The following is a 25,393-nucleotide window of genomic DNA, read 5'->3' as shown; positions in this document are numbered from 1 at the left end:
CATATAGATTTCCTGATCACTTCCCTGTCATTGATCACCCCCCTGTCATTAATCACCCCCCTGTAAGGCTCCATTCAGACGTCCGTATGATTTTTACGGATCCACTGATACATGGATCGGATCCGCAAAAGACATGCGGACGTCTGAATGGAGCCTTACAGGGGGGTGATCAATGACAGAGGAGTGATCACCAATATAGACTCCCTGATCACCTCAGTCATTGATCACCCCCCTGTAAGGCTCCATTCAGACGTCCGTATGATTTTTACGGATCCACGGATACATGGATCGGATCCGCAAAACACATACGGACGTCTGAATGGAGCCTTACAGGGGGGGAATCAATGACAGGCGGGTGATCACCCATATACACTCCCTGATCACCCCCTGTCATTGATCACCCCACTGTAAGGCTCCATTCAGATGTCCGTATGTGTTTTACGGATCCACGCATCTATGAATCGGATCCGCAAAACACATACGGACGTCTGAATGGAGCCTTACAGAGGGGTGATCAGTGACAGGGGGGTGATCACCCCATATAGACTTCCTGATCACCCCCCTGTCATTGATCACCCCCCTGTAAGGCTCCATTCAGACGTCTGCATGTGTTTTACGGATCCACGCATCCATGGATCGGATCCGTAAAACGCATACGGACGTCTGAATGGAGCCTTACAGGGGGGTGATCAGGGAGTCTATATGGGATGATCACCCCCGTGTAAGGCTCCATTCAGACGTCTGCATGTGTTTTACGGATTCACGCATCCATGGATCGGATCCGCAAAACGCATACGGACGTCTGAATGGAGCCTTACAGGGGGGTGATCAGTGACAGGGGGGTGATCACCTCATATACACTCCCTGATCACCCCCTGTCATTGATCACCCCCCTGTAAGGCTCCATTCAGACATTTTTTTGGCCCAAGTTAGCGGAAATATATATATTTTTTTGTTTGTTTTTTCTTACAAAGTCTCATATTCCACTAACTTGTGTCAAAAAATAAAATCTCACATGAACTCACCATACCGCTCACGGAATCCAAATGCGTAACATTTTTTAGACATTTATATTCCAGACTTCTTCTCGCTCTTTAGGGCCCCTAAAAAGCCAGGGCAGAATAAATACCCCACATGTGACCCCATTTCGGAAAGAAGACACCCCAAGGTATTCCGTGAGGGGCATATTGAGTCCATGAAAGATTGACATTTTTGTCCCAAGTTAGCGGAAAGGGAGACTTTGTGAGAAAAAAAAAATAATAATAATTTCCGCTAACTTGTGCCCAAAAAAAAAATTTCGATGAACTCGCCATGCCCCTCATTGAATACCTTGGGGTGTCTTCTTTCCAAAATGGGGTCACATGTGGGGTATTTATACTGCCCTGGCATTTTAGGGGCCTGAAACCGTGAGAAGAAGTCTGGGATCCAAATGTCTAAAAATGCCCTCCTAAAAGGAATTTGGGCCCCTTTGCGCATCTAGGCTGCAAAAAAGTGTCACACATCTGGTATCGCCGTACTCAGGAGAAGTTGGGGAATGTGTTTTGGGGTGTCATTTTACATATACCCATGCTGGGTGAGAGAAATATCTTGGTCAAATGCCAACTTTGTATAAAAAAATGGGAAAAGTTGTCTTTTGCAGAGATATTTCTCTCACCCAGCATGGTTATATGTAAAATGACACCCCAAAACACATTCCCCAACTTCTCCTGAGTACGGCGATACCAGATGTGTGACACTTTTTTGCCGCCAAGGTGGGCAAAGGGGCACACATTCCAAAGAGCACCTTTCGGATTTCACAGGTCATTTTTTACACATTTTGATTTCAAACTACTTACCACACATTAGGGCCCCTAGAATGCCAGGGCAGTATAACTACCCCACAAGTGACCCCATTTTGGAAAGAAGACACCCCAAGGTATTCCGTGAGGGGCATGGCGAGTTCCTATAATTTTTTATTTTTTGTCACAAGTTAGCGGAAAATGATGATTTTTCTTTTTTTCTTTTTTTTTCTTACAAAGTCTCATATTCCACTAACTTGTGACAAAAAATTAAAAATTCCAGGAACTCGCCATGCCCCTCACGGAATACCTTGGGGTGTCTTCTTTCCAAAATGGGGTCACTTGTGGGGTAGTTATACTGCCCTGGCAATTTAGGGGCCCTAATGTGTGCGAAGTAGTTTGAAATCAAAATCTGTAAAAAATGGCCGGTGAAATCCTAAAGGTGCATTTTGGAATATGTGCCCCTTTGCCCACCTAGGCTGCAAAAAAGTGTCACACATCTGGTATCGCCGTACTCAGGAGAAGTTGGGAAATGTGTTTTGGGGTGTCATTTTACATATACCCATGCTGGGTGAGATAAATATCTTGGTCAAATGCCAACTTTGTATAAAAAAATGGGAAAAGTTGTCTTTTGCCAAGATATTTCTCTCACCCAGCATGGGTATATGTAAAATGACACCCCAAAACACATTCCCCAACTTCTCCTGAGTACGGCGATACCAGATGTGTGTCACTTTTTTGCCGCCTAGGTGGGCAAAGGGGCACACATTCCAAAGTGCACCTTTCGGATTTCACAGGCCATTTTTTACACATTTTGATTGCAAAGTACTTCTCACACATTTGGGCCCCTAAATTGCCAGGGCAGTATAACTACCCCACAAGTGACCCCATTTTGGAAAGAAGACACCCCAAGGTATTTCGTGATGGGCATAGTGAGTTCATGAAAGTTTTTATTTTTTGTCACAAGTTAGTGGAATATGAGACTTTGTAAGAAAAAAAAAAAAAAATCATCATTTTCCGCTAACTTGTGACAAAAAATAAAAAGTTCTATGAACTCACTATGCCCATCAGTGAATACCTTCGGGTGTCTACTTTCCGAAATGGGGTCATTTGTGGGGGTTTCTACTGTCTGGGCATTGTAGAACCTCAGGAAACATGACAGGTGCTCAGAAAGTCAGAGCTGCTTCAAAAAGCGGAAATTCACATTTTTGTACCATAGTTTGTAAACGCTATAACTTTTACCCAAACCATTTTTTTTTTTTACCCAAACATTTTTTTTAAATCAAAGACATGTAGAACAATAAATTTTGCAAAAAATTTATATATGGATGTCGTTTTTTTTGCAAAATTTTACAACTGAAAGTGAAAAATGTCATTTTTTTGCAAAAAAATAGTTAAATTTCGATTAATAACAAAAAAAGTAAAAATGTCAGCAGCAATGAAATACCACCAAATGAAAGCTCTATTAGTGAGAAGAAAAGGAGGTAAAATTAATTTGGGTGGTAAGTTGCATGACCGAGCAATAAACCGCTAAAGTTGTGGAGTGCCGATTTGTAAAAAAGGGCCTGGTCACTAGGGGGGTATAAACCTGTGCTCCTTAAGTGGTTAAGGGGTATGTCCTATCTCAGGAAGAGTTAACTTTCTCCTCTCTCTATCAAAGCTCAGGAGGCACGCCCTTTCTGCTGAAGCTCTCTTTCTCTAACCGTCACACCTTTTAACAGTAGATACAGCTGGTGGCAGTTGAAGGATGGAACTGGGCATGTGTGACCACCTCAGTAGGTGGATGTGCACATTAGTATACAGATTAAACACCAGGGGGCAACATTAAAATGAAATAAAGAGAATATCTCGTAATTGGATTATTTTTGTAACAGAATGTAAATTACAAAAGTGACTAGTTTTTCACGTTAAATTATATTAAAATAATATTTAATGGTGGCACAACCACATTAAGGGGGGAGCCTTCTCAAGAACACTTACTCCCAACTGAGCCTGCTCCTTGTTCCTTCCCACGCCCCTATTTTCATTATTGTGGATAACCACAATGGCCTTTTAGGACACTAGACTCCCTGGTTATGGAGACCAGAAGTAGCATCATTTGCTTTATAAATGCAGACATCATTTGAACATCAGACAGAAATAAATTACTGTGATCACTAATGCCATTGCTCGTCCCCATACAGACTCGTTTGCCGGCAGGAGAGGCTCTTTATATGGCGCGATCTGCTGCCGGCAAATGACCATTTAGGTGCCTACACAAACGAGCATCTTATCCGATGACCAAGCATTTCGCTCATTCATCGGGTAATCGGATGCACCTTTACACCGCCAGATAATCGCTAATGAACATACCTATGAATGATCATTAGTGATTATCTGGCGGATTCTCGGCCTGTGTAAAGGGGCCCTAACATACAGTAGCAATTGTAAAATACAAGTTGTGGATCATCAATGTCTGATTTCTTAACTGAAGGTAGCAGATAACTACGGGTAATCTCTGACGATCATCAAGGGAACCCGCCACTGAAAAATTTTTTTTTTATATATATATATATATATATATATATATATATATATAAATAATTTTGGAATCCATGTTGATATCCAGGAAGACTGAGTCATAGATAGGGAATGGTCAACTTCATTACTTATAGGGGTTATCCCATGAGGCAGTACAAGAATAAATCTGAGCATGTGCAGCCTTTTCAGTGAGCAGGTCGAAGAAATAAGTAAAAAAAATAAACAGGTGACGCTATGCAGATACATTTTATTGAATAACTCAGTGGCTATGCTAAATTTTTAATTACACGCAATAACAAAAGTGTTCAGATCGAGGAGTTGGTTTGAAAACTGTAGGATGTTTTTTGTGGGACAACCCCTTTAAACACTCAGAAATGCCTTGGTTGGTCTGGCCTCAGAGGACACTGAGAATTTTATACTCTTGTTTGCCAACTTAATCTAAAGGCAGAAATATGGGTCACAATAGACGGATTATAAAATAGTGCAAAAGCAAGCAGGAGTGGAGAAATAAGCGACCAGGGGCTGCTTAGGAAACTCCTGGTTAATTGCCTTCTGTTGAGCCAATCTATAAAAAGAAGGAGCATGTGAGTGCCATAGCTGAGAGCATTCCAAGCACAACAGCTTAGAGTCCATTCATTCCCTCCATATGTATAGTGCTTGTGTCTTAGCCCTCCATTAACCTGTCTGGACATGTAGATTAATAAAGCTGAATTAAGTTTATAGTCTATAGCACTTGATAGTTGTGATATGTAAAGGACTAGTTTATAACCCCAAAAAAGAGAAGGTAATTTATTTTAAAAACATTACAAAATTATATACACTACTAAACATAATAAAGCTCTTAAAGGTGTTTCCAAGTTCCTGATACTAATGACCTATCCTGTTCTTCTCTGGCTGTTGAATGCAAGAGGAAGAACAGCTCAGTTTAAACTGTAGTGGCCGTAGTGAGTTACTACAACTCAGGTACCAGTGAAGCAAATGGCCGCTGAACTTTGAAAGGACCTGTGCTCCTAGTTCTATTCAAAGTGCCAGTTTCAGCACTGGAGGCCACAGCTGATCAGTGGGGTGCGGGCTGTTGGACACCAACGATCAGATATTGATGATATCCTAAGGAAAGGTCTTCAATATCAGGAGTCAGGAAGACCCCTTAAATCTTACCATAACATGACCTGGCCATATATTTCTTCATGATTTACATCTAAGGCTTAATTTTTTATCTCATCTTTTGCATACAGAGGGCGCATACACTGAAAAATTGGTAAATACGTTTACATTTACATTTTTCTTGAGTATACACTGTATACTTTTTGATATGTACGGATCCATTATTCATTTAAAACTCTAGTCTAGGCGCTTTGTCTACACGCTCAACCTCTTTTCCACATATAGTCAGAAAAATAGTACATGTCTGATGCATACCTCACATGTCGGACATACATAAAAAATGAGCTAAACCTACATGGGTATTCCCATCACAGTAAGCAATGGCATATCATCTCAAATCACTAATAGACTGATGCAGTCTGACCATTGGCACCACCAGCAGGACTGTATACAAAGGTGGATCGGGAGTAATGATATGTAAAGGGGGAAAAACCACTATAGCCTCTCCATTCTAGGATTTGGTGAGGAACTCAGACACTCAAAAACATTTTTAGAAATATGGACCACGTGCTTGCCCCATTTGCAATAACTTGTTTGCTCTGAAAAAGACTGCGCCAGTTAAAGTGCCCAGGTCTTGTGGTACTGTAAATCTAAGTAGACAAGTCTCCAACACCTATTTAGTACTTGGGTGCTGGATAAGATGTGGAATTTTTGCATGGACTATACAAGGGCAGGGGGAGCTCCAATGAATCCTTATAGGTCACAAATATTTGCTCTCTTAGTGGAGAAAATAATCTCTGTGGTCTCTGCCATTATGCCTGATGGAGAAGCAGCTGCCGAAAAGAATTTGACTCATCCCACGAAATTCCAGGAGGATTTAAGTGATGTGTGTGCTGCACATACCAGCAACGCGTTTTTCTTCTCTGGCTGATCTTCATTGACTTCTGGATACAAAGGTACGCCCTTATCAAACACATGCAGGTGAGGTTTTCACCGACCTCTGTCCCGATTTCATGGTATAAGCATTCAGAGTCCCATAAGGGTTTCATACATTTTCGATGTAGCTGCTTTTATTTTTCAAAAGTGTAGGTATTTTTGTTCTGTCACCGTTAAAGGGTTTCTGTCACCAGAATTAACCCTATTAAACTGGCTGACATTATCGATGTGCTAATGTCAGTAGACCCTATTCCTATGCTCATGGATGCCCCCGTTACTGCAAAATGTTAACTTTGATGATATGCAAATTTGCCTCTAGGAGCAGGGGGGGTGTTGCTCCTGCTCCTAGAGGCTCCGTTCTCCCACCTCATGTCTCGTCCTGCCGTCCTTGATTGACAGGGCCAGGCAGCGTTAGTCTCCTCCTGCCGTCCCTGTGTGCTGGGTAAACGGCACTGCGCAGGTGCAAGATTTATCCACCACACAGGGCCGGCAGGAGGAGACGAACGCTGGCCCTGTCAATCAAGGACGGCAGTTCGTGACTTGAGGTGGGAGAATGGAGCCTCTAGAAGCAACACCCCCCCACCCCCCCCACCCCCCCCCCCCCCTGCTCCTAGAGCATGGATGTCAAACTCATGGCCCTCCAGATGTTGCAAAACTACAACTCCCATCATTCCCTGATAGCTGTAGTATGCCCAGGCATGATGGGAGTTGTAGTTTTGCAACAGCTGGAGGGCCACGAGTTTGACATCCCTGTCCTAGAGGCTAATTTGCATCAAAGTTACAATTTTGCAGTAATGGGCGCATCCATAAGTATAAGAATAGGCTAGTTGGGGTCTGCTGAGATTAACACATCACAGTTCAATAGGGTTAATTCTGGTGACAGAAAACCTTTAAAGGGGGTTTCTGACCAGATAGGTAATCAGAATCTGATGGGTGGGCTTCAAACTGCTGGCACTAATGCTGAACAGCTCTTTGGAGAAGCAGTGGCGCTCTGGTGACATCATGTTTACTGGGCACATAGCCCAGGCGTTGCACAGTCGCATGCAAGTGAATGGGGTTGAGTTGCAATGCTAAGCACGGCCGCTATCCAATGGACGGCACTGTGCTTTGTAAGCTACGATGCTCACTGAAGCGTTGAGGCCTCTTCAAATAGCTGATTAACAGGCCGTGTTCACATAGCTTTGAGTGTGTATGTCTGCCAGTGTCTTTGTACCAGAAAACTTACGAAAAATCTACACCAACTCCCAAGGTCTCCTGAGATGCGGAAACATTATTAAAAGACGTGAGACTCTTGATAAATTTGTTGCATCCTACGCCGGCGGATCTTATACTAAGACCGACGTATGAACACAGATCTTGGTAAATCTGCCCCATAGTGTATTAATAGGTTGGAAATATATTAGAGGAGTGTCATTTTGGCATAAGTCTGTCTGGTTTCTGTTGGCATAACCTTTTAACGGTTAAAAAATTGATAGCCCATATGGAAAACATTTTTATGAAATGGGAGTCTAGCTATAACATACAGGTTCATATGGTGGGCTAATATTTGGCCTATTACTCATGCACCAAATGTATAGCCAAATAGGGCTTGAACACAGCCTTAGCTCTAGACCCATTGCTTAGGAAATTCACATTTATTACAATCATGTTTCATGGTGGGGTCATTAATAATTACCATTACATCTACGGACGGCTTTACAGCAGACAAAACATATCTAGCACAAACCACGTCTATTACGTCAGTAATTTTCCAGTACAAAAGAAAACCAACTTTCTAATGGAAGAAATATTTCACAGTGGGTCACAGCATAAAATACATATAGAAATGTAGACTTTAATGTCTTGTGCCAAACATTTATATCAAATGGCCACTTTAAAATGTCAAGGTTTATAATGTTCTGTACATTGAGCCCTTGGTCAAAGCAGCAAGGGGTACAGTAGGTAGCAGGAGACCACAATATGCTTTGACACACAGCTTTATTAAAGGCTATATGTCACCAGATGACCCAATTTAAGGGCTTCTCCAATTCCAAAGAATTGGCTTCTACAGAATCACAAGCAAAGGTGAGTGACCCATCTCTGCATCACATAAAGTGAAAATAGTGGTCAAGTTGGCCAACCAATGTCCACCACAGTGATGTCACTATAGACTACTCATCGCTGGTGTGGCAAATGATGGTTTCCACAAACGTCATGAAACAGTGGGAGATCCTGGTTGCCAGAGGCAATGAATTTGACATCTCCGTACTTTCCATAGTCTGAGAGAACTTGCATTAATGGTATAGCCCTAGCTGTATGGTCTCAGACACAAAGTTAAGGAGCGGTTCTAGGAAGTCTTTGTGACAACCAATATGGCTGCCATTGAATCCCTGCAGAGGTAACCTTCTCCCCTTGCATCACAACAAATGGTTACAGGATGCAAGAGGAGCAGGTCAACACTCCGGCCAGCTACTGGCTGCAGCGGTCACATGCCTCCCGTTACAGGATGTTGATATCAGTGCACCAAGGAGATGCAAGAGACAGCCATGGACTGACTGAGACTGAACCCAGCAGCAGAGACCAGGTAAGTATGATCACAACCACGTGTCGGCCACTCTGTGAGGTCTGAAGTAATGTTGAACAACCCCTTTAAATGTAATAGATAACCCATAAGAAAAAAAAAAACTTACCTTTGGTGGTTTTCTAGAGAGAGTAACGAATCCACAGTAAAAGAAGATTGGATGGTCCATCAGAAACAAGAGAGAAAAAGACAAAAAAAAGTGCAAAATTAGTACAGAGTTTAAATAAGGCTCTTTAGTCATGAATAATCCTAGTCAGGATGCAGAAAACACTGCAGACTTTAGGAGCCCGTTATATCACGGCAGCAACCATCAAGAAAGCTAGGCAACAGAAGAACTACTTAAAGCTACCAAATATAAAACCTTAGAAAGCAATGACTACTTCACTCTCGAGAATTGCCTCGCCTGACTAATGATACCTTAAAACAGGGGTGTCAAACTCAAATTCATCGGGGGCCGCATCAGCAGTTTGGTCACCCTCAAAGGGCCGGTTGTATCTGTAGCACTATGTGTCCACTCTTTATGATCATAAATTATTGTCACTGCATTCAATTATTACCGTTTTGGTGGGTTTTGAACTAATTGTGGTCTGTGGGTGGCACTGTTATGGGGGATCTGTGGGTGGCACTGTTATGGGGGATCTGTGGGTGGCACTGTTATGGGGGATCTGTGGGTGACGCACATGGGGGATCTGTGGGTGACGCACATGGGGGATCTGTGGGTGACGCACTGTTATGGGGGATCTGTGGGTGACACTTATGGGGGATCTGTGGGTGACACTTATGGGGGATCTGTGGGTGACACTTATGGGGGATCTGTGGGTGACACTTATGGGGGATCTGTGGGTGACACTTATGGGGGATCTGTGGGTGACACTTATGGGGGATCTGTGGGTGACACTTATGGGGGATCTGTGGGTGACACTTATGGGGGATCTGTGGGTGACACTTATGGGGGATCTGTGGGTGACACTTATGGGGGATCTGTGGGTGACACTTATGGGGGATCTGTGGGTGACACTTATGGGGGATCTGTGGGTGACACTTATGGGGGATCTGTGGGTGACACTTATGGGGGATCTGTGGGTGACACTTATGGGGGATCTGTGGGTGACACTTATGGGGGATCTGTGGGTGACACTTATGGGGGATCTGTGGGTGACACTTATGGGGGATCTGTGGGTGACACTTATGGGGGATCTGTGGGTGACACTTATGGGGGATCTGTGGGTGACACTTATGGGGGATCTGTGGGTGACACTTATGGGGGATCTGTGGGTGACACTTATGGGGGATCTGTGGGTGACACTTATGGGGGATCTGTGGGTGACACTTATGGGGGATCTGTGGTGACACTTATGGGGGATCTGTGTATGACAGTTATGGGGGGATCTGTGGATGACACATATATAGCATCTTATGCTATGTGTCATCCACAGATCCCCTCCATAAGTGTCCCTGTAGTGAATGACCCTCAATACACGGGCTAGGGGCCGGCATCTGCTTTTATAATGACAGCGGGGCCCGTGCAGTGACTATTCTACTACACGGGCCCCGCTCACTGTATAATCGTATCTCTAATAGTTAATGGTTACCGTATGTATATAATCGCATAAGGAGCGCTGTGTATTACCGGTACTTACAACTACAAGCGCTCGCCGAGAGGAGGGAGGCGGCAGGCCGGGAGGACAGGCGCTGGCAGCGTGAGTCATACGTCATGCGCCCACGCCGCCTGCTTCATTCATAAAGTGGGCGGCGCAGGCGCATGACGTATGACTCACACTGCCAGCGCCCATCCTTCCAGCCTGCCTCCTCCCTCCTCTCGGCGAGCGCTTGTAGTTGTAAGTACCGGTAATACACAGCGCTCCTTATGCGATACACCCGATACAGGAGCCGGGAGGAGCGGGAGCCGCCTGCAGGAAGTGATAATAAAAGGTGAAGGCTGGCGGCCGGCGGCGGCTACGCGGGCCACATGACGAGGTCTGGCGGGCCGGATTCGGCCCGCGGGCTTTGTGTTTGACACCCGTGCCTTAAAATAATGGAGGAAATTCATTTGGTTTTCATGTGGTCATACACCACAATGTATGGAGCAACCAACATTACATTTTTGTTGGCAGACCCCAGTGATTTCTCTAGGATCTTATCGAATGATAATGGAGTCTGGCAACATCTGCATCCAGAGCCAAGATGGCTTGGACTTGTTGACTTTTAATTTCACAATCCTATTACGTTGTCCGGAAATAAGTGGTGTCAGAAAGAAGTGTCTAGCAACTGCTCCGCATTCACAAAAAGATAACATGCATATTTGGTCAACTAACAGCTACTAAGGGTTTGTTCACACTATGTCAACTCAATTCAGGGAATGCAGTAGGAATGCTCCCATATCCATAGGACTGTATACAGTAGGAATCCCTAAAAAATGTATCCATAGGGCCCTATTCACCAGATGTATGTATGGGGTGTGCTTTTGGCACACACTAGACCAGCGTGCAATATTATTATTTTTCTATTCCTGATTTGAAATAGTGTAATGTACTGTGCTATTCCATGCAGAAACTTAAAGGTTTTTTTTTCTGGGATTTTTTTTGGGGGGTCTGCCACCCAGGACCCCTGCAGATCAACTGTTTGAGAAGGCATTGGCGCTGCGGCCTTCTCTTGGCTCACCAAGCACAGCCCCGTACATTGTACAGTAGATGTCCTTGCTATCGCAGCTCAGCTCCAGCTCAGCTCCATTCACTTCAATGTGATTGAGCTGCACCTAGGCCACGTGACAGAGTTTAAAAATCCCAGAAAAACCTCTTGACATACTTTTTTTTTTTTTACAAAAGAGTCCTATGAGTAAGTTGTGCCACTGTATGCCTATACTGTAGCATACATGATAGTCTACCATTAGCAGTATACATTGGAAAACATCTAGACATCCATCTGTGTTATTGTTATATTCAGTATTTAATTAAGACTCAAATTATATAGGAAAAATAACAAAGCCATACATCTTCATGTGCTTTCTACGGGAAGAAAGCCACTGCCAGACCTCTGGCTTATTTCCCAGAAGAACAAAAGGATCAGGAATCAGGGGTTGTCTCACCTGGAACATTGGTGGCATATCACTAGAACGCACACCTATCTCTAGGTCGCATATCGGGGACCCGCACCTATGCTTAGAACAGCTCGGGAGAGCACACCGCACATACACAGCCGCCCTCCATTCATTTCTATGGGGGCGCCAAACAGACATGGGACGCTCTCTGCTATTTTCGGAAGTCCCATAGAAATGAATAGAGAGCGCACTTTGCAAGTGTGACCACCCCTCCTTTCACTTCTATGGAACAGCTGGATATAGGCAAGCCAGCACTCAACTAATTTTCAGCACTCCTATTGAAATGGAGGGTGGCCGTGCATGCATGGTCTGCTCTTGTTCTCTTTGGGAGCTTTGTTCTAGAGATAGATGCGGGTCCCACCTCTTAGCGATATACCACTAAAGTTCCAGGTGAGACAACCTCTTTAAAATGCAATGCATCTAATCCTTCTAATCCTCAACATCATCTGTCGGGAGAAAGTTAGGAGCCCCACATACACCTTAGATTATCAGCCAATCCTGCCTTAACACTGAACAGCTGCGTGTTCACATCTGTTCATCCATGTGCAATTTTACAAGGTGGCATACACTGGACAGTGGGCAACTGGGCTTTAATGGAGGTATCAGTGGTTAGCACATGGTCTGTCACAAAGTGGCTATAAAGGAACAGAGGTGCGCAAACTCTGAATCTGCTAAATCTTGCTTTACCTCTCCAGTTATATCTAAAGCTATCTCTGGTAATTCACCAGAGAACCCCTCATGCCCAGTTGGACTTGGCTGCTAGGGGCCCAGATTACATCTCCACATTAAAACAGCAGAAAATAAGAACTCACAGGTAGCAGACCTAACAGATGCCAAGGAGTAGCAGGACAGTAAAAAATGCAGTCTGAGCCAGGAGTGTCAATAGAAGCCAAAACAGCAGACCAAGAGTTAAACCAGAAACAAGCTAAGGAGTAAAAGCCAGGAAAATCTGTAAAAGCCTAAATCAATAGACAAGGGGTTAATACAGAAACAAGCTGAGGTCAATACACAGGAAGGTCCAACAGAAATTCTGCCCTGTTTTGAGCACACAGGGGCCAGGAACAAAATCACAGGCAATAACAAGCATCTCCCATCTAGCTCTAGAATTGGACACGGAGACAGGAACCTGATTGATCTATCAGTGAGTCTGGATGCTGGGCCAATCAGCCAGGGCTTGGCCGATTAGCATGACAACAAGAAAATGGCTAGGCAAGTTCCCGACAGTTTATAAGCCAAGCCCAACACATCTCTTATGTTAGAGAGCATACATAGACATAGATGTGTGTGTCTCATTAATGTTCCTCTTTCTCCTCCGCCTAACTTGTTTAATTCCCTTGCAAAAAAATCCACAAACCAAGCAGAAAAGACTCCTCAGGATTGATCAGTATTTCGAGTACATCAGAGTTGCCTGTAGCTTGTGATCTTAATTGGCTTTCAAATTAAATAAAGCATTGGGTGGGGTGGCCATGACATGTGAAAATCAGACAGCCGTGCAATGTTCTCTTTTGACTTTCAAATAGGCCAGACAATGATTTTCTTACAGTTTACATTAGGTTTATGTAGGATGTAAAGAGAAAGGCTATATGGAGGCGTATGTAATACCCAGCTCATAGATGACTTTATAGAAAGTTAAGAGTAGGTCAAGCATACAATTTCATTCCATACCCTCGCCTGTTTCCACTGTATGTCTCCACAGCTCTTGGCTATCACCGGAATGTAATAAGGACTGGGAAAAATCCTAAGCACTTACTGCAACAAACCTATTTCTAAAGTTCATGGGCGACTGCCAGACCGCCTCCGAAGTTGCATAAGGTCATTTCCAGTGTTTGCATTTGATGTTGGAACATGGAAGAACATGAGCGTAAGAGGCAATGAACACCAGAAAAGTGGATTTTTGAAGCAGTGACGATGTAGTGCTGTGTAGACCTGATCATTCTGTAGGCAACAAGAGTGGTGAAAAGTTTCCTCTTTTCTCCACTCACAGCCTAAACCACTTCAGGTTTATTAGTTTATAAATATTCCATATTTACCAGCCCAGAGAAGAAGACTGGAGAAAGTAATAGCAGAAGACAAAACCCTGGACACAAAAGAGGAAATTCCTTTCTCGCTGTAATTATACATTAGGGAGTCCTTCAGACGCCCTAATGATTCATTACTGCAATGGCTGTACGTGCATTGCTCAAAAAGGTTTGGGCGAGACCTAGAGACAGGCGTCACAGGCAGGAGATGACACCACTGGGCAATGGTGCAGGACCATCTCAGAGAGGAATCATGGCTGATGGTTCTCAGCAATGGCTTATGGCTCAAGCTTGTTTCACATTAGCATCAGCAGGGTCCGGCAGGGGAACAGCGTGCCGGATCCGTACTAACGCTAGCCCATGTGTGCTGCCAGAAGTCCACTCCAGACCCATTAACTATAATGGGAATGGGTGGGAGATGCCGCTGCAGCATGGCAAGAGGCGGCCAGACAAAAACTGTAGCAACGCTAATGTGAAAGTAGCCTTAACTGGTATTTTTTATGTTTTTAACTTTCTGGTCCTGGACAGGGTCACAACTGGACATCTGGGCATTTCTAGGAGTTATCATACATAGGTGCAGCAGTAAATAAGGAGAGTTTAGGATCATTCACACTCAATATTTGGTCAGTATTTTGCCTTGTTTTAAGCCTTAAGAAGTGGATCCAAAAAAGAGAAGTTTAAATGTTTCTATTATATTTTCTGTGTTTAGGATCCATTCTAGGGTTTGGCGTGAAAAAAAAAACATTTTTTAACATAGGGGATTTAACATCGTTCTTAGGGGATCTTACTAACCACAATTAAAAGGGGTAGTCTGAGATACTTGAAAATCTTGGACAAGCGCTCTAATTACCAAAAAAACAAATGATGTTACATTCACCCCTCTCTCCAACATAAATTTCTGCGTCGACAGGTACCTGTCATTTTCTGACAGGTGGTAAGAATTTCTGATGACCATATAAGATGCCACAGTTGAGTGACATGTATTCATTATGGTTGTCACATCACGACGCACAAGCAATGAGGCTGGGTTAACACACAACGCGCAACAGTTTTTTACATTATACAAGGCTGTGGCCAGGTTATGTTAGTCTACAGTAAAATATTGTTAAAGAGGTTTTCCAAGACTTGAATACTATTTTTTTTTTTTTTTATGCACTTATATAGCGCTACTATATTCCACAGCGCTTTACAGACATTATCATCCAACTGTCCCCAATGGGGCTCACAAACTAAGGTCCCCATCAGTATGTCTTTGGAGTGTGGGAGGAAACCAGAGTACCCGGAGGAAACTTACGCAAAACACGGGGAGAACATACAAACTCCATGCAGATGTTATCCTTGGTCGGATTCTGACCACTAATGACCTATTCTCTGGATAGGTCATAAGCATCTGATTGGTGGGGGTCTGACACCAGGGACTTCCACCGATCAGCTGTTCGAGAAGGCAGCAGTGCCACGGCCTTCTTGCTGCTTTCTGTAGGCCAAGTGACAACACGTTCATCAATCACGTGGTCTGGGCATAGCTCAACTCTATAGAAGTGAAAAGAGCCGAGCTGCGATACCAAGCACAGCCACTATACAATGTATGGCGCTGTGCTTGGTGACAACGGAGAAGGTTGCAACGCTCACAGGAGCTCCGGTGTCTTCTGAAACAACTGATCGGCAGGGGTCCTGGGTAGGTCATCAGTATTTAAATCTCGGAAAACCCTTTTAAGTTTACATACACAACATTTTTGGGAACAACAGTATTCTTTTTCAAAGTATGACATTTTTGTGTGGCGTTTATCCACAAATGATCACAGCATACATCTATTTACTGGTTTGCTCTGGGTGCTCGCCTAGGTTGGTTCCCAGCTCCACCTCAGGAACACTTGCTCCAATATAGGTATAAAATTAGACAGCACTCCAAAATTGAAGGTGAAATAGTCAGTGATTTTTATTTAGCCGGACATAATGGTATATAGTAAATTCAGGCAATGTTTCGGGCTATATGTAGCCCTTCATCAGGCTTTGTGTATAAGCACAATCATGTGGATGCAGCGCCAGCGTCAAAGTGACTGTGCTTATACACAAGGCCTGATGAAGGGCTAGATATAGCCCGAAACGTTGCCTGAATTTACTATATACCATTATGTCCGGCTGAATAAAAATCACTGACGGTTTATCCAAAAGTTGCCATATGGGTCTTCAAAAAATCTAAATTTCAGAAAAACACCTGTGCAAAATAAAAAAGGCACTAACAACTAAAAAGCATGTGTGACGAAGCCCTTAAAGAAAAAACAAGACATTTTCATGTCAATCAATTCTCTGTAACCTGCTGTTATGTGCTGAAAACATCCGTGCGCACAATCTGCTACGTTTGTAGTTTGTCATAATTATCTCCCCATTGATGTTTCACTTACTGATCCACAGGGCAAGTATTACAAGGTGGAGTACTCCATTCAGATGCAGCCAGTTGCTATTAATGGGACGTTAAAGATGGTAATTGTACATGGCAGATCATCCTTTCACTGTGAACCTAGATTTACATCACAACTGATTACAATGCAAAGTTCATGTCCTAGAGAAAGGCCATCGCTCAGCAGTATATCTGTAAAGAATAAATCAAGGCAACTGGACGTACTGTAGATTTCTTGAAAACGTTTCACTCGTTCTTCCAACGAGCTTTCTCAATTCTGAGTTATTGTACAAAAATTCTGGGAATAAATATGTAACTGAATCCACATCTGGTAATTATACCCAGCATTGGGTTAAAGGTGTTGATTCCATTATCCTAATTGGAGTCAGTAGGTGATAAAGACTTCCCAGAAAAAGGTGTCTAGACAGCATTGTATGTGGCAGACAATAGATGTCTTAAACCCCCCACCTCTATTCAAGCTTGGCTTCTCCATTTTTACGTAGATGGCCTCCTTCACACCTCGTTTGTACCTCTGGTCAAGATTCAGCCGTGTACTTACATCTAAAAGGAACAGGTCACACCTTTGAAGACAGTCAAGTACGTGTTTTGGATAAGGAGGCCGATTGGTACAAACAAGGCGTGAAGGAGGCCATCTACGTAAAAATGAAGAAGCCAAGCTTGAATAGAGGTGGGGGGATTAGACATCTATTGTCTGCCACATACAATGCTGTCTTGACACCTTTTTCTGGGAAGTCTTTATCACCTACTGACTCCAATTAGGATAATGGAATCAACACCTTTGACCCAATGCTGGGTATAATTACCAGATGTGGATTCAGTTACATATTTATTCCCAGAATTTTTGTACAATCACTCAGAGTTGAGAAAGCTCGTTGGAAGAACGAGTGAAACGTTTTCAAGAAATCTACAGTACGTCCAGTTGCCTTGATTTATTCTTTACAGATATATACCATGACCTGGATAAATGAGAACCTTCACAGACATCTCTCAGCAGGATTAGAATGGATGGACAGTTATGTTAATGCAATATAGCTGCACCAGAAAGTACCATATTTTTCGCTCAATAAGACACACTTTGTTTCTTCAAAAATGGGTGGAAAATGGCAGTGCTTCTTATGAAGCGGATTCTAATGGCCACTTCTATTTTTGAAGAGCTCATTATTACACAGTAGGACTGGGGAGGGGTGAATACAGTGCTCCTGGTGTGGCTTTACTCACTGCTCCCTGGTATTCTGCCAGCTCTGCATACAGCATCAGGACATTGTGTACTATGATCTGACACTGTACAACGTCAGGTCACAGAGCAGCCCTGCAGGAAGAGCGTGCTTGATCTCCCAAGTGGCGTTGCAGTCAGGTGCAGGAGAGGTTAGTTCTTTTATGTCTGATCTGAGGTCTGATGAGGATTGGCGGTCTGATTTGGCGGTCTGATGAAGATTGGGGTTCTGACTTAAGGTGTGATGAAAAATATTTTTTTTTCTCATTTTCCTCCTCTAAAATCTAGGTGTGTCTTATGGTCAACAGAAACCTCCTCCTGATTACATGTCTACAAAGGACCAGGAGGTAGTAGAGGCCTATTTCCCTTGCATTCGTCTTACAACCCCCATTGTTTCTGATAGCATTGTCATTTTGCATCATCTTCTTTAAGATTTTATGTTGATGAATAAGTCACATTTCGTGCTGTAGCTATGTGAATCTGTCAGACTTGTATTTATTAAAGGGTCTGGAGGGGACCTCATTGACTTCTATGAGAGAGGCATGCTCTCTGGACCTGTGCAGAGGTCATTGTACAAGGGAAGAATAGATAAGCTTTGACAATCACCTATTGTGAATCCTGTCTTATCTAAACACAGAGGTGATATCATTACAGACAAGATCAGAATAATATATAAAGCCTCTATTAGACAGGTAGATCAGCAGGCAATGGTAAGGAGGGAAGCGTTCCCTCGCAAGCAATCACCTGGAGACTGCTGTTATAACATGCAGAGATTTCCTCTGCAGCATGGGGAGAAGTGATCACTATGCTATCGCTCGTCCCCATACTGTCTAGTGGTTTGAGGACGGCAGATTGCTATTAGAAAGCATGATTTGTCGCCGGTAAGCGCTGATTTTTAAGCATGCTTAAAAATAAGAATTGCCCGATAAATGATGACCGCTAATGAGCGTTCACGCAAACACTCCTTAGAGATTATCGGCCGAAATTTCAGCCATTGTGATACAGCCTTTACTGCAGTAAAATGATGTGGAGTCTATTATTAGGCTTAGTGGCCAGTGCGAAAATATGTTAAACATAAAAACGTGATTTAAACAATAGGTCATTTTCTTATGACACATTCCCTTTTAAAGGGGTTTTCCAAAACTTATATACTGATGACTAGGGATGAGCGAATCGGATGAAACATCTGAAGTCAATTTGCAGAAAACTTCTTTCCAATACTGTACAGAGCAAGAGCTCCGTACAGTATTAGAATGTATTGGCTCCGATGAGCTGAAGTTATTACTTCGTGAAGTCTCGCGACACTTTGCATATTAACTTCATAAATTAAGTTGTACTGTAAAAAAACATTTTCTAAACTCATGTTCGGTTCCAAGTGGTACCTTGGAACTGAACTCAAGTTCGGGAAAAGTCTTTTTAGGCTACTTTCACACTAGTGTTTTTGCTGGATCCTGTAGGGTACAGCAAAAACGCTTCCATTACTGATAATACAACCATCTGTATCTGAACGGATCCGGTTGTATCATCTTTAACATAGCCAAGACGGATGCCTCATGAACTCCATTGAAAGTCAATGGGGGACGGATCCAATTTCTATTATGTCTCAGGTATGAGAACTAAATGAGAAATGAGTCTAGCGAGACTTTGCGAAGTAATAACTTTGATTTATCGGAGCCAATACATTCTAACACTGTACAGAGCTCCTGCTCCGTACAGTATTGGAACAAAGTGTTATGCAAATCGACTTCGGATCTTTCATCCAAAGTCTATTTGCTCATCCCTACTAATTAGAAATCCTTTGTACAGCTCATTAATATCTTCTTGCTGGAGTTCTGACACTCGGACCCCAGTCAATCAGCTGTTTGAGAAGGCACCGGCGCTCGCAGTACACCACCGCCTTCTCGCCGCTTAACCCAGGCCTTGTGACTTATGTTCATCAGTCACAAGGCCTTAGTGCCTCTTAGCCCCATTGAAGTGATACAATGTACAGCGCGGTGCTTAGTGAGCTGAAAGAAGGCAGCGTAGCGCTGTTGCCTTCTCAAACAGCTGATCAGCAGGGGTCCCAGTGTGGGACCCCTACAAAGATACTATCGAGTATAGGTCATCAGTATATAAGTCTTGAAAAACCACTTTAAAAGTACAATAACAATTCCATGAACAATGATAACATATCTCCTGAATTTCCCATATACCTACAATACAAAACTGAAGACGAGCACGTACAACCAGATATTGACGCTCAAGGTGATGGTTGAGCAACTTAAAAAAAAACATCTGAACTGGCAATAATAAACTGGATGAGATTGGGCCGTTTATATTTCAGCCATATCCAACATTGTAGGAATGTCTCATATCATACATAAATATAATCAAAGAAACCACATCTTTATGTGTGTTTCTAATATTGTGTAATCTCAGTGAAAAAAATCCAAATTCTACAGCCAGGCTGAGGTCCAGAAGGGGAATACACATTCCGAGCTGAACAACAGGTCATCATCATTACCACTAACTTTTTAGCACAACTCGAGCCATGCTCTTCAAAAACATTATTGTGTTGGTAGAACTACGCATACAAATCTAGCTACCAAGAGATCAGGGTGAGACAACTTGTGCAGAAACATTAACAAATTAATATGGCAACACTAAAAAATTACATAGAGTGGTCAGATCTTCTCCAAATGTTCACGTTCACAAACTAGTCCCACTAAACCTCAAGAGAAAAATGAAGCAACATTGCAGTAAAGCTGTCCATACACATTAGATGTTGGTTGATGGTTGAGCCGCAATTGAATAAATAATCATCTGGTAAATGATCTTTTTACATACATGACCATACTTATTTTAGTCTATATTGGCCGTTACACTTGTTCAAACAGCCTATACACGTTCAGTGAAACGTGGAATGGGCGGAAAAAGTTTCTGAGAACCTTCTATCAAAGAACGCTCTTTCGTTCACAAATGACCTTTCTTTGAATGACAGATCTTACATTCGACTATCGGACGAAAATGTTAAACAAAGCTGGCTTCTTTTCAAACGATAATGCTCTGTCATTGGTAGGCTAAAACAATCGTTCATTGTTAAAGGGGTTCTCTGGGAATTCATTAAAATAAAATTACTGAAAATACTTAAATATTACCGGTACTTTATTATAAGTCTATTCTAAAATACATTTCATTAGATATAATGGCTGAGGAGCAATAATTAGGGAAAATAAAATGGCCACTGTCCTATTAGTACACAAAATCCTGTCCTAATCACACAGCAGCACAAGCTACTTCACAACACTGAGGTAAAGAGCTGCCTTATCCTTCTCTCTGCTCTGCTCATCAGGGATTATGATCATGAATATAGCGGATACGATCTTCAGCTGAATCTCTGTAGGAATGGAGTTCATGAGAGGACACTGTGGTAATGTTGGGCTGTGGTAATGGAGACTGCATAGAAGTGCTACTGCTCATTATCCACACCCCAACTCCTCTCTGTACTTCATGTCTCCTGAGGATCAGAATGCCTGACAAGCAGAGCAGAAATGAGGATGAGGCAGCTATTTAGCTCACTGTTGTGAAGTGACTTGTCCTGCTGTGTGATTGGGTTTTGTGTGTACTAATAGGACGGTGGCCATTTTATTTTCCCCGATGATTGCTCTCTAGACAAAACAAGCCATGATAAATAATAAAAGTTACAACTTAGGCTACTTTCACACTAGCGTTCGATCGGATCCGTTCTGAACGGATCCGCTCATATTAATGCAGACGGTGGCTTCGTTCAGAACGGATCCGTTTGCATTACCATGATGTTCATGATAGTGCAAACGGATCCGTTTTGACTTTACATTGAAAGTCAATGGGGGACGGATCCGTTTGAAAATTGAGCCATACTGTGTCAACTTCAAACGGATCCGTCCCCATTGACTTACATTGTAAATCTGGACGGATCAGTTTGCCTCCGCACGGCCAGGCGGACACCCGAACGCTGCAAGCAGCGTTCAGGTGTCCGCCTGCTGAGCGGAGCGGAGGACAGACGGAGCCATACTGATGCATTCTGAGCGGATCCGTATCCACTCAGAATGCATTAGGGCTGGACGGATCAGTTCAGGGACGCTTGTGAGAGCCTTCAAACGGAACTCACAAGCGGAGCCCAGAACGCAAGTGTGAAAGTAGCCTAAGTATTTTCAGTAATATAATTTTATTACTGAAGAGAGTATGAATACAGTATCAGACTACACTGTTACCATAGAGATACATTGTATGTGAGCTATAGAGACAGTAGGACACCCAGGGGTGATGCACCGTTCATGCACAAGTCTCTGCTAAGGCCGTTGACTGGTCAGCAGTGGTTTAACATGCATATATATCACTTCTGGTCTGGCCAGAACCAGAAGCTTAGAGGAAACAAAGTGAATGTTTTATCTCTTTTCAAATCTCCAGTTGTCCTGCAAATTTTATTATGTATGGGACAAACCCCTTTAAATTTGATGGATCTTTTCATACAAATCCCACTCTACACATTAATGACGAAGATTAGATATCCACTATGTAAGCTTTCATGAGTGAAATCAGAACAATAGGCTGAAGAGAATGAAAACAAACTTGGGTGGAGTATCTCTATAAAAGAGACATCATAATACATTCCAGAATGGAAAAATCTGCTGGGAAATAAAACTCTAACCCAAAAATAATAAGGTGTGGGGAAGGATAGTGATGTCAGACATACAACGAGCAAGAAAATCAAAAGATGCTAGTCAGCTCTCACATCGTAGCATTATGCCAAGATCACCTTATTAAACCTCTTCACCAGTTCCCAGTGCCAGACTGGTCTGATAAGTGCATACTTAGGCCGGCCTTACACTTCACTCATTTGGCCAACAGCTGTCTGTTTCATGCATAGTTAGGTCTGTATATATTTGGAAAGAGACAATATTTTTCTAATTTTTGTCCTGTACATTACCACAATGGATTTTGAACAAAACAATTCAGATGCAATTGAAGTTGAAGTTCAGACTTTCAGCTTTAATTCAGTGGGTTGAACAAAATGATTGCATAAAAATGTGAGGAACTAAAGCATTTTTGAAACTCATTCGTTTCATTTCAGGGGCTCAAAAGTAATTGGACAACTTAAATAATTGTAAACAAAATGTTAATTTCTAATACTTGGTTGAAAACCCTTTGCTGGCAATGACTGCCTGAAGTCTTGAACTCATGGACATCACCAGACACTGTGTTTCCTCCTTTTCAATGCTCTGCCAGGCCTTTACTGCAGAGGTTCTCAGTTGCTGTTTGTTTGTGGGCCTTTCTGTCTGAAGTTTAGTCTTTAACAAGTGAAATGCATGCTCTATTGGGTTCAGATCAGGTGACTGACTTGGCCATTCTAGAATATTCCAGTTCTTTGCTTTAGTAAACTCCTGGGTTGCTTTGGCTTTATGTTTTGGGTCATTGTCCATCTGTATTATGAAACGCCGACCAATCAGTTTGGCTGCATTTGAGCATTTGTCTCTGAAAACCCCAGAATTCATCCGGCTGCTTCTGTCCTGTGTCCCATCCTCAACAAAAAATAGGGACCCAGTACCACTGGCAACCATGCATGCCCAAGCCATCACACTGCTTCCGCCGTGTTTCACAGATGATGTGCTGTGCTTTGGATCGCCATACCTTTTTCTTTCCATCATTCTGGTAGAGGTTGATCTCGGTTTCCTCTGTTCAAAGAATGTTCTTCTAGAAGTGTGCTGGTTTTTAAAGATGTTTTTTAGCAATGTCCAATCTAGCCTTCTTATTCTTGAGGCTTATGAGTGGCTTGCACCGTACAGTGAACCCTCTGTATGTACTTTCATGCAGTCTTCTCTTTATAGTGGATTTAGATATTGATAAGCCTATATCCTGGAGAGTGTTGTTCACTTGGTTGGCTGTTGTGAAAGGATTACCTTGGTAATTATTCTGCGATCATCCAACACAGTTGTCTTCCATGGGCGTCCAGGTCACCAGTGCTTCCTTTCTTTCTCAGGATGTACCAAACTGTAGATTTTGCCACTCCTAATAGTGTAGCAATTTCTCAGATGTTTTTTTTCTGTTTTCGCAGATAAAGGTTGGCTTTGGCTCCTTTGACTGTATGTTTACTTCTCAGCAAAATCTTCAAAATGCAAGCACCACACATCAAATTAACTCCAGGCCTTTTATGTGCTTAATTGAGAATGAAATAATGAAGGAATTGCACACACCTGTCCATGAAACAGCCTTTGAGTCAATTGTCCAATTACTTTTTCTCCCTTTAAAGACAGGTTGCCACATGTAAAGTAGCTGAAACTGTTAAACCCTTCATCCAATTTTAATGTGGATACCCTCAAATGAAAGCTAAAAGTCTGGACTTTATGTCCATTATATAACTAGAACTTGAATATGTTTTAGTAAAACAGGTAAAAAAAAAAAAAAAAAACTAAATGTCAGTGTCCAAATATATATGGGCCTAACTGTATGTAGATTCTTCTAGGCTGAACATGCATGTGTACTGAATGGGGAGAGTGGAATACGTCGATACCAGACGCCTCTAGCGGTGGCTTATCTCCTAGGAGAACAAAAGGATTGGGCACATAGAAATTAAATAGCTCAATCCTTTTCTCCCCCAACATCTTCTATCAGGAGGCCCCTATACATGTTCAGAGCAGATTTTGCAGAGGTAAAATCCGCCGCCTATTCCACAGAAGAAACAAACTTTATTTTTGCCTCAGTTATTCACTTTGAATGCTGTGGACCCTCTCGTGGATTAGCCCCACTGAATGGAGTTAAACTGCAAACACAAAACTGCCCTGGCTTCCAGCGGCATCTGTCTGGACACCTTATCAGGAAAGAACATGGCAAGGTCAGGGCTTTAAACCGCCACCCAAACGGCAGTATGGCTTCCCATTGAAAATAATTTGAGGTGAATAACATATGGCCACGGCCAAAATTCTGGCATGGAATCCACACAAAAATTCCAGAGGCAAAATCTGATCCATCTTTCCTCCGACATTTGGTGTTGCGACAACCCACACGAATAGTCGTCCAATCCTTCCAAAATTGATAGTTTCAGCTAATTTTCATGTAACGTGTATGCAGGGTGCTCCTAGCCTTTCTGCTGCCTGAGGCGAAAACTAAAACTGCGCCCCCCAATGCCAATTTCTTAACCTAACCCCTTTGCCACAATGAAAACGTTCATTGCCCATGGCCCTTTTGCAGCCCCCTCTTGCCCCTACCTGGTGCTGCCTGAGGCTATCGCCTCACCTGGCCTCATTGGTGGTGCACCCCTGCGTGTATGGGTAACTTTAAAGTCCTAGTAGCTGCAGACTACATATGGTAATATATTTAGAGTGGTGGTCACATGGGATCACATTAGCACCCGCCACACTTTTCCCCTTTTTGTGGCCCGTCCTCTTAATGTCATTGCTCTGCTCCTTCCCCTCATTTCCTATACCTACAACATCTTGTTTTTTGCAAAAGGCCTCCAGACTGGGCTTTGTTTACATGACTGCAGCAGTGACATATCCGTATACTGCACCTGACTGCTGCAGCAAATCACTAGCGTCAGTGCTATTGTGCCGTATACTACTGAGGACAGCGATTGGATGCAGCGGTTCCATGCATTTTACTAACACATCACCCCTGCAGTCAAGCATTTGACTACACAGCTGCAGCAACAAAAGTAAAACCTGTTTTCTTATTTTATCATCTTTTCTTCTATTTAGTATTATTTTTTTTCCATTAAATTGAAGTACCTCTTT

General features: G+C 42.8%; 1 protein-coding gene across 5 annotated transcripts in view; it reads right to left on the bottom strand.

The window, feature by feature from the left end:
* KIF13A (kinesin family member 13A) overlaps positions 1-25,393 on the bottom strand; it is a 178,856-nt gene that overhangs the window by 111,642 nt on the left and 41,821 nt on the right. For all 5 annotated transcript variants that reach the window (XM_044295645.1, XM_044295648.1, XM_044295647.1 and 2 more), the window contains exon 3: positions 9,008-9,020. In XM_044295645.1, the coding sequence (XP_044151580.1) occupies positions 9,008-9,020 (13 nt within the window). The remainder of the gene's footprint in view (positions 1-9,007; positions 9,021-25,393) is intronic.

Source organism: Bufo gargarizans, chromosome 5 (genome assembly GCF_014858855.1).
Source record: "Bufo gargarizans isolate SCDJY-AF-19 chromosome 5, ASM1485885v1, whole genome shotgun sequence".
Taxonomy (NCBI): domain Eukaryota; kingdom Metazoa; phylum Chordata; class Amphibia; order Anura; family Bufonidae; genus Bufo; species Bufo gargarizans.
This window is presented reverse-complemented; position numbering and strand designations above follow the sequence as displayed.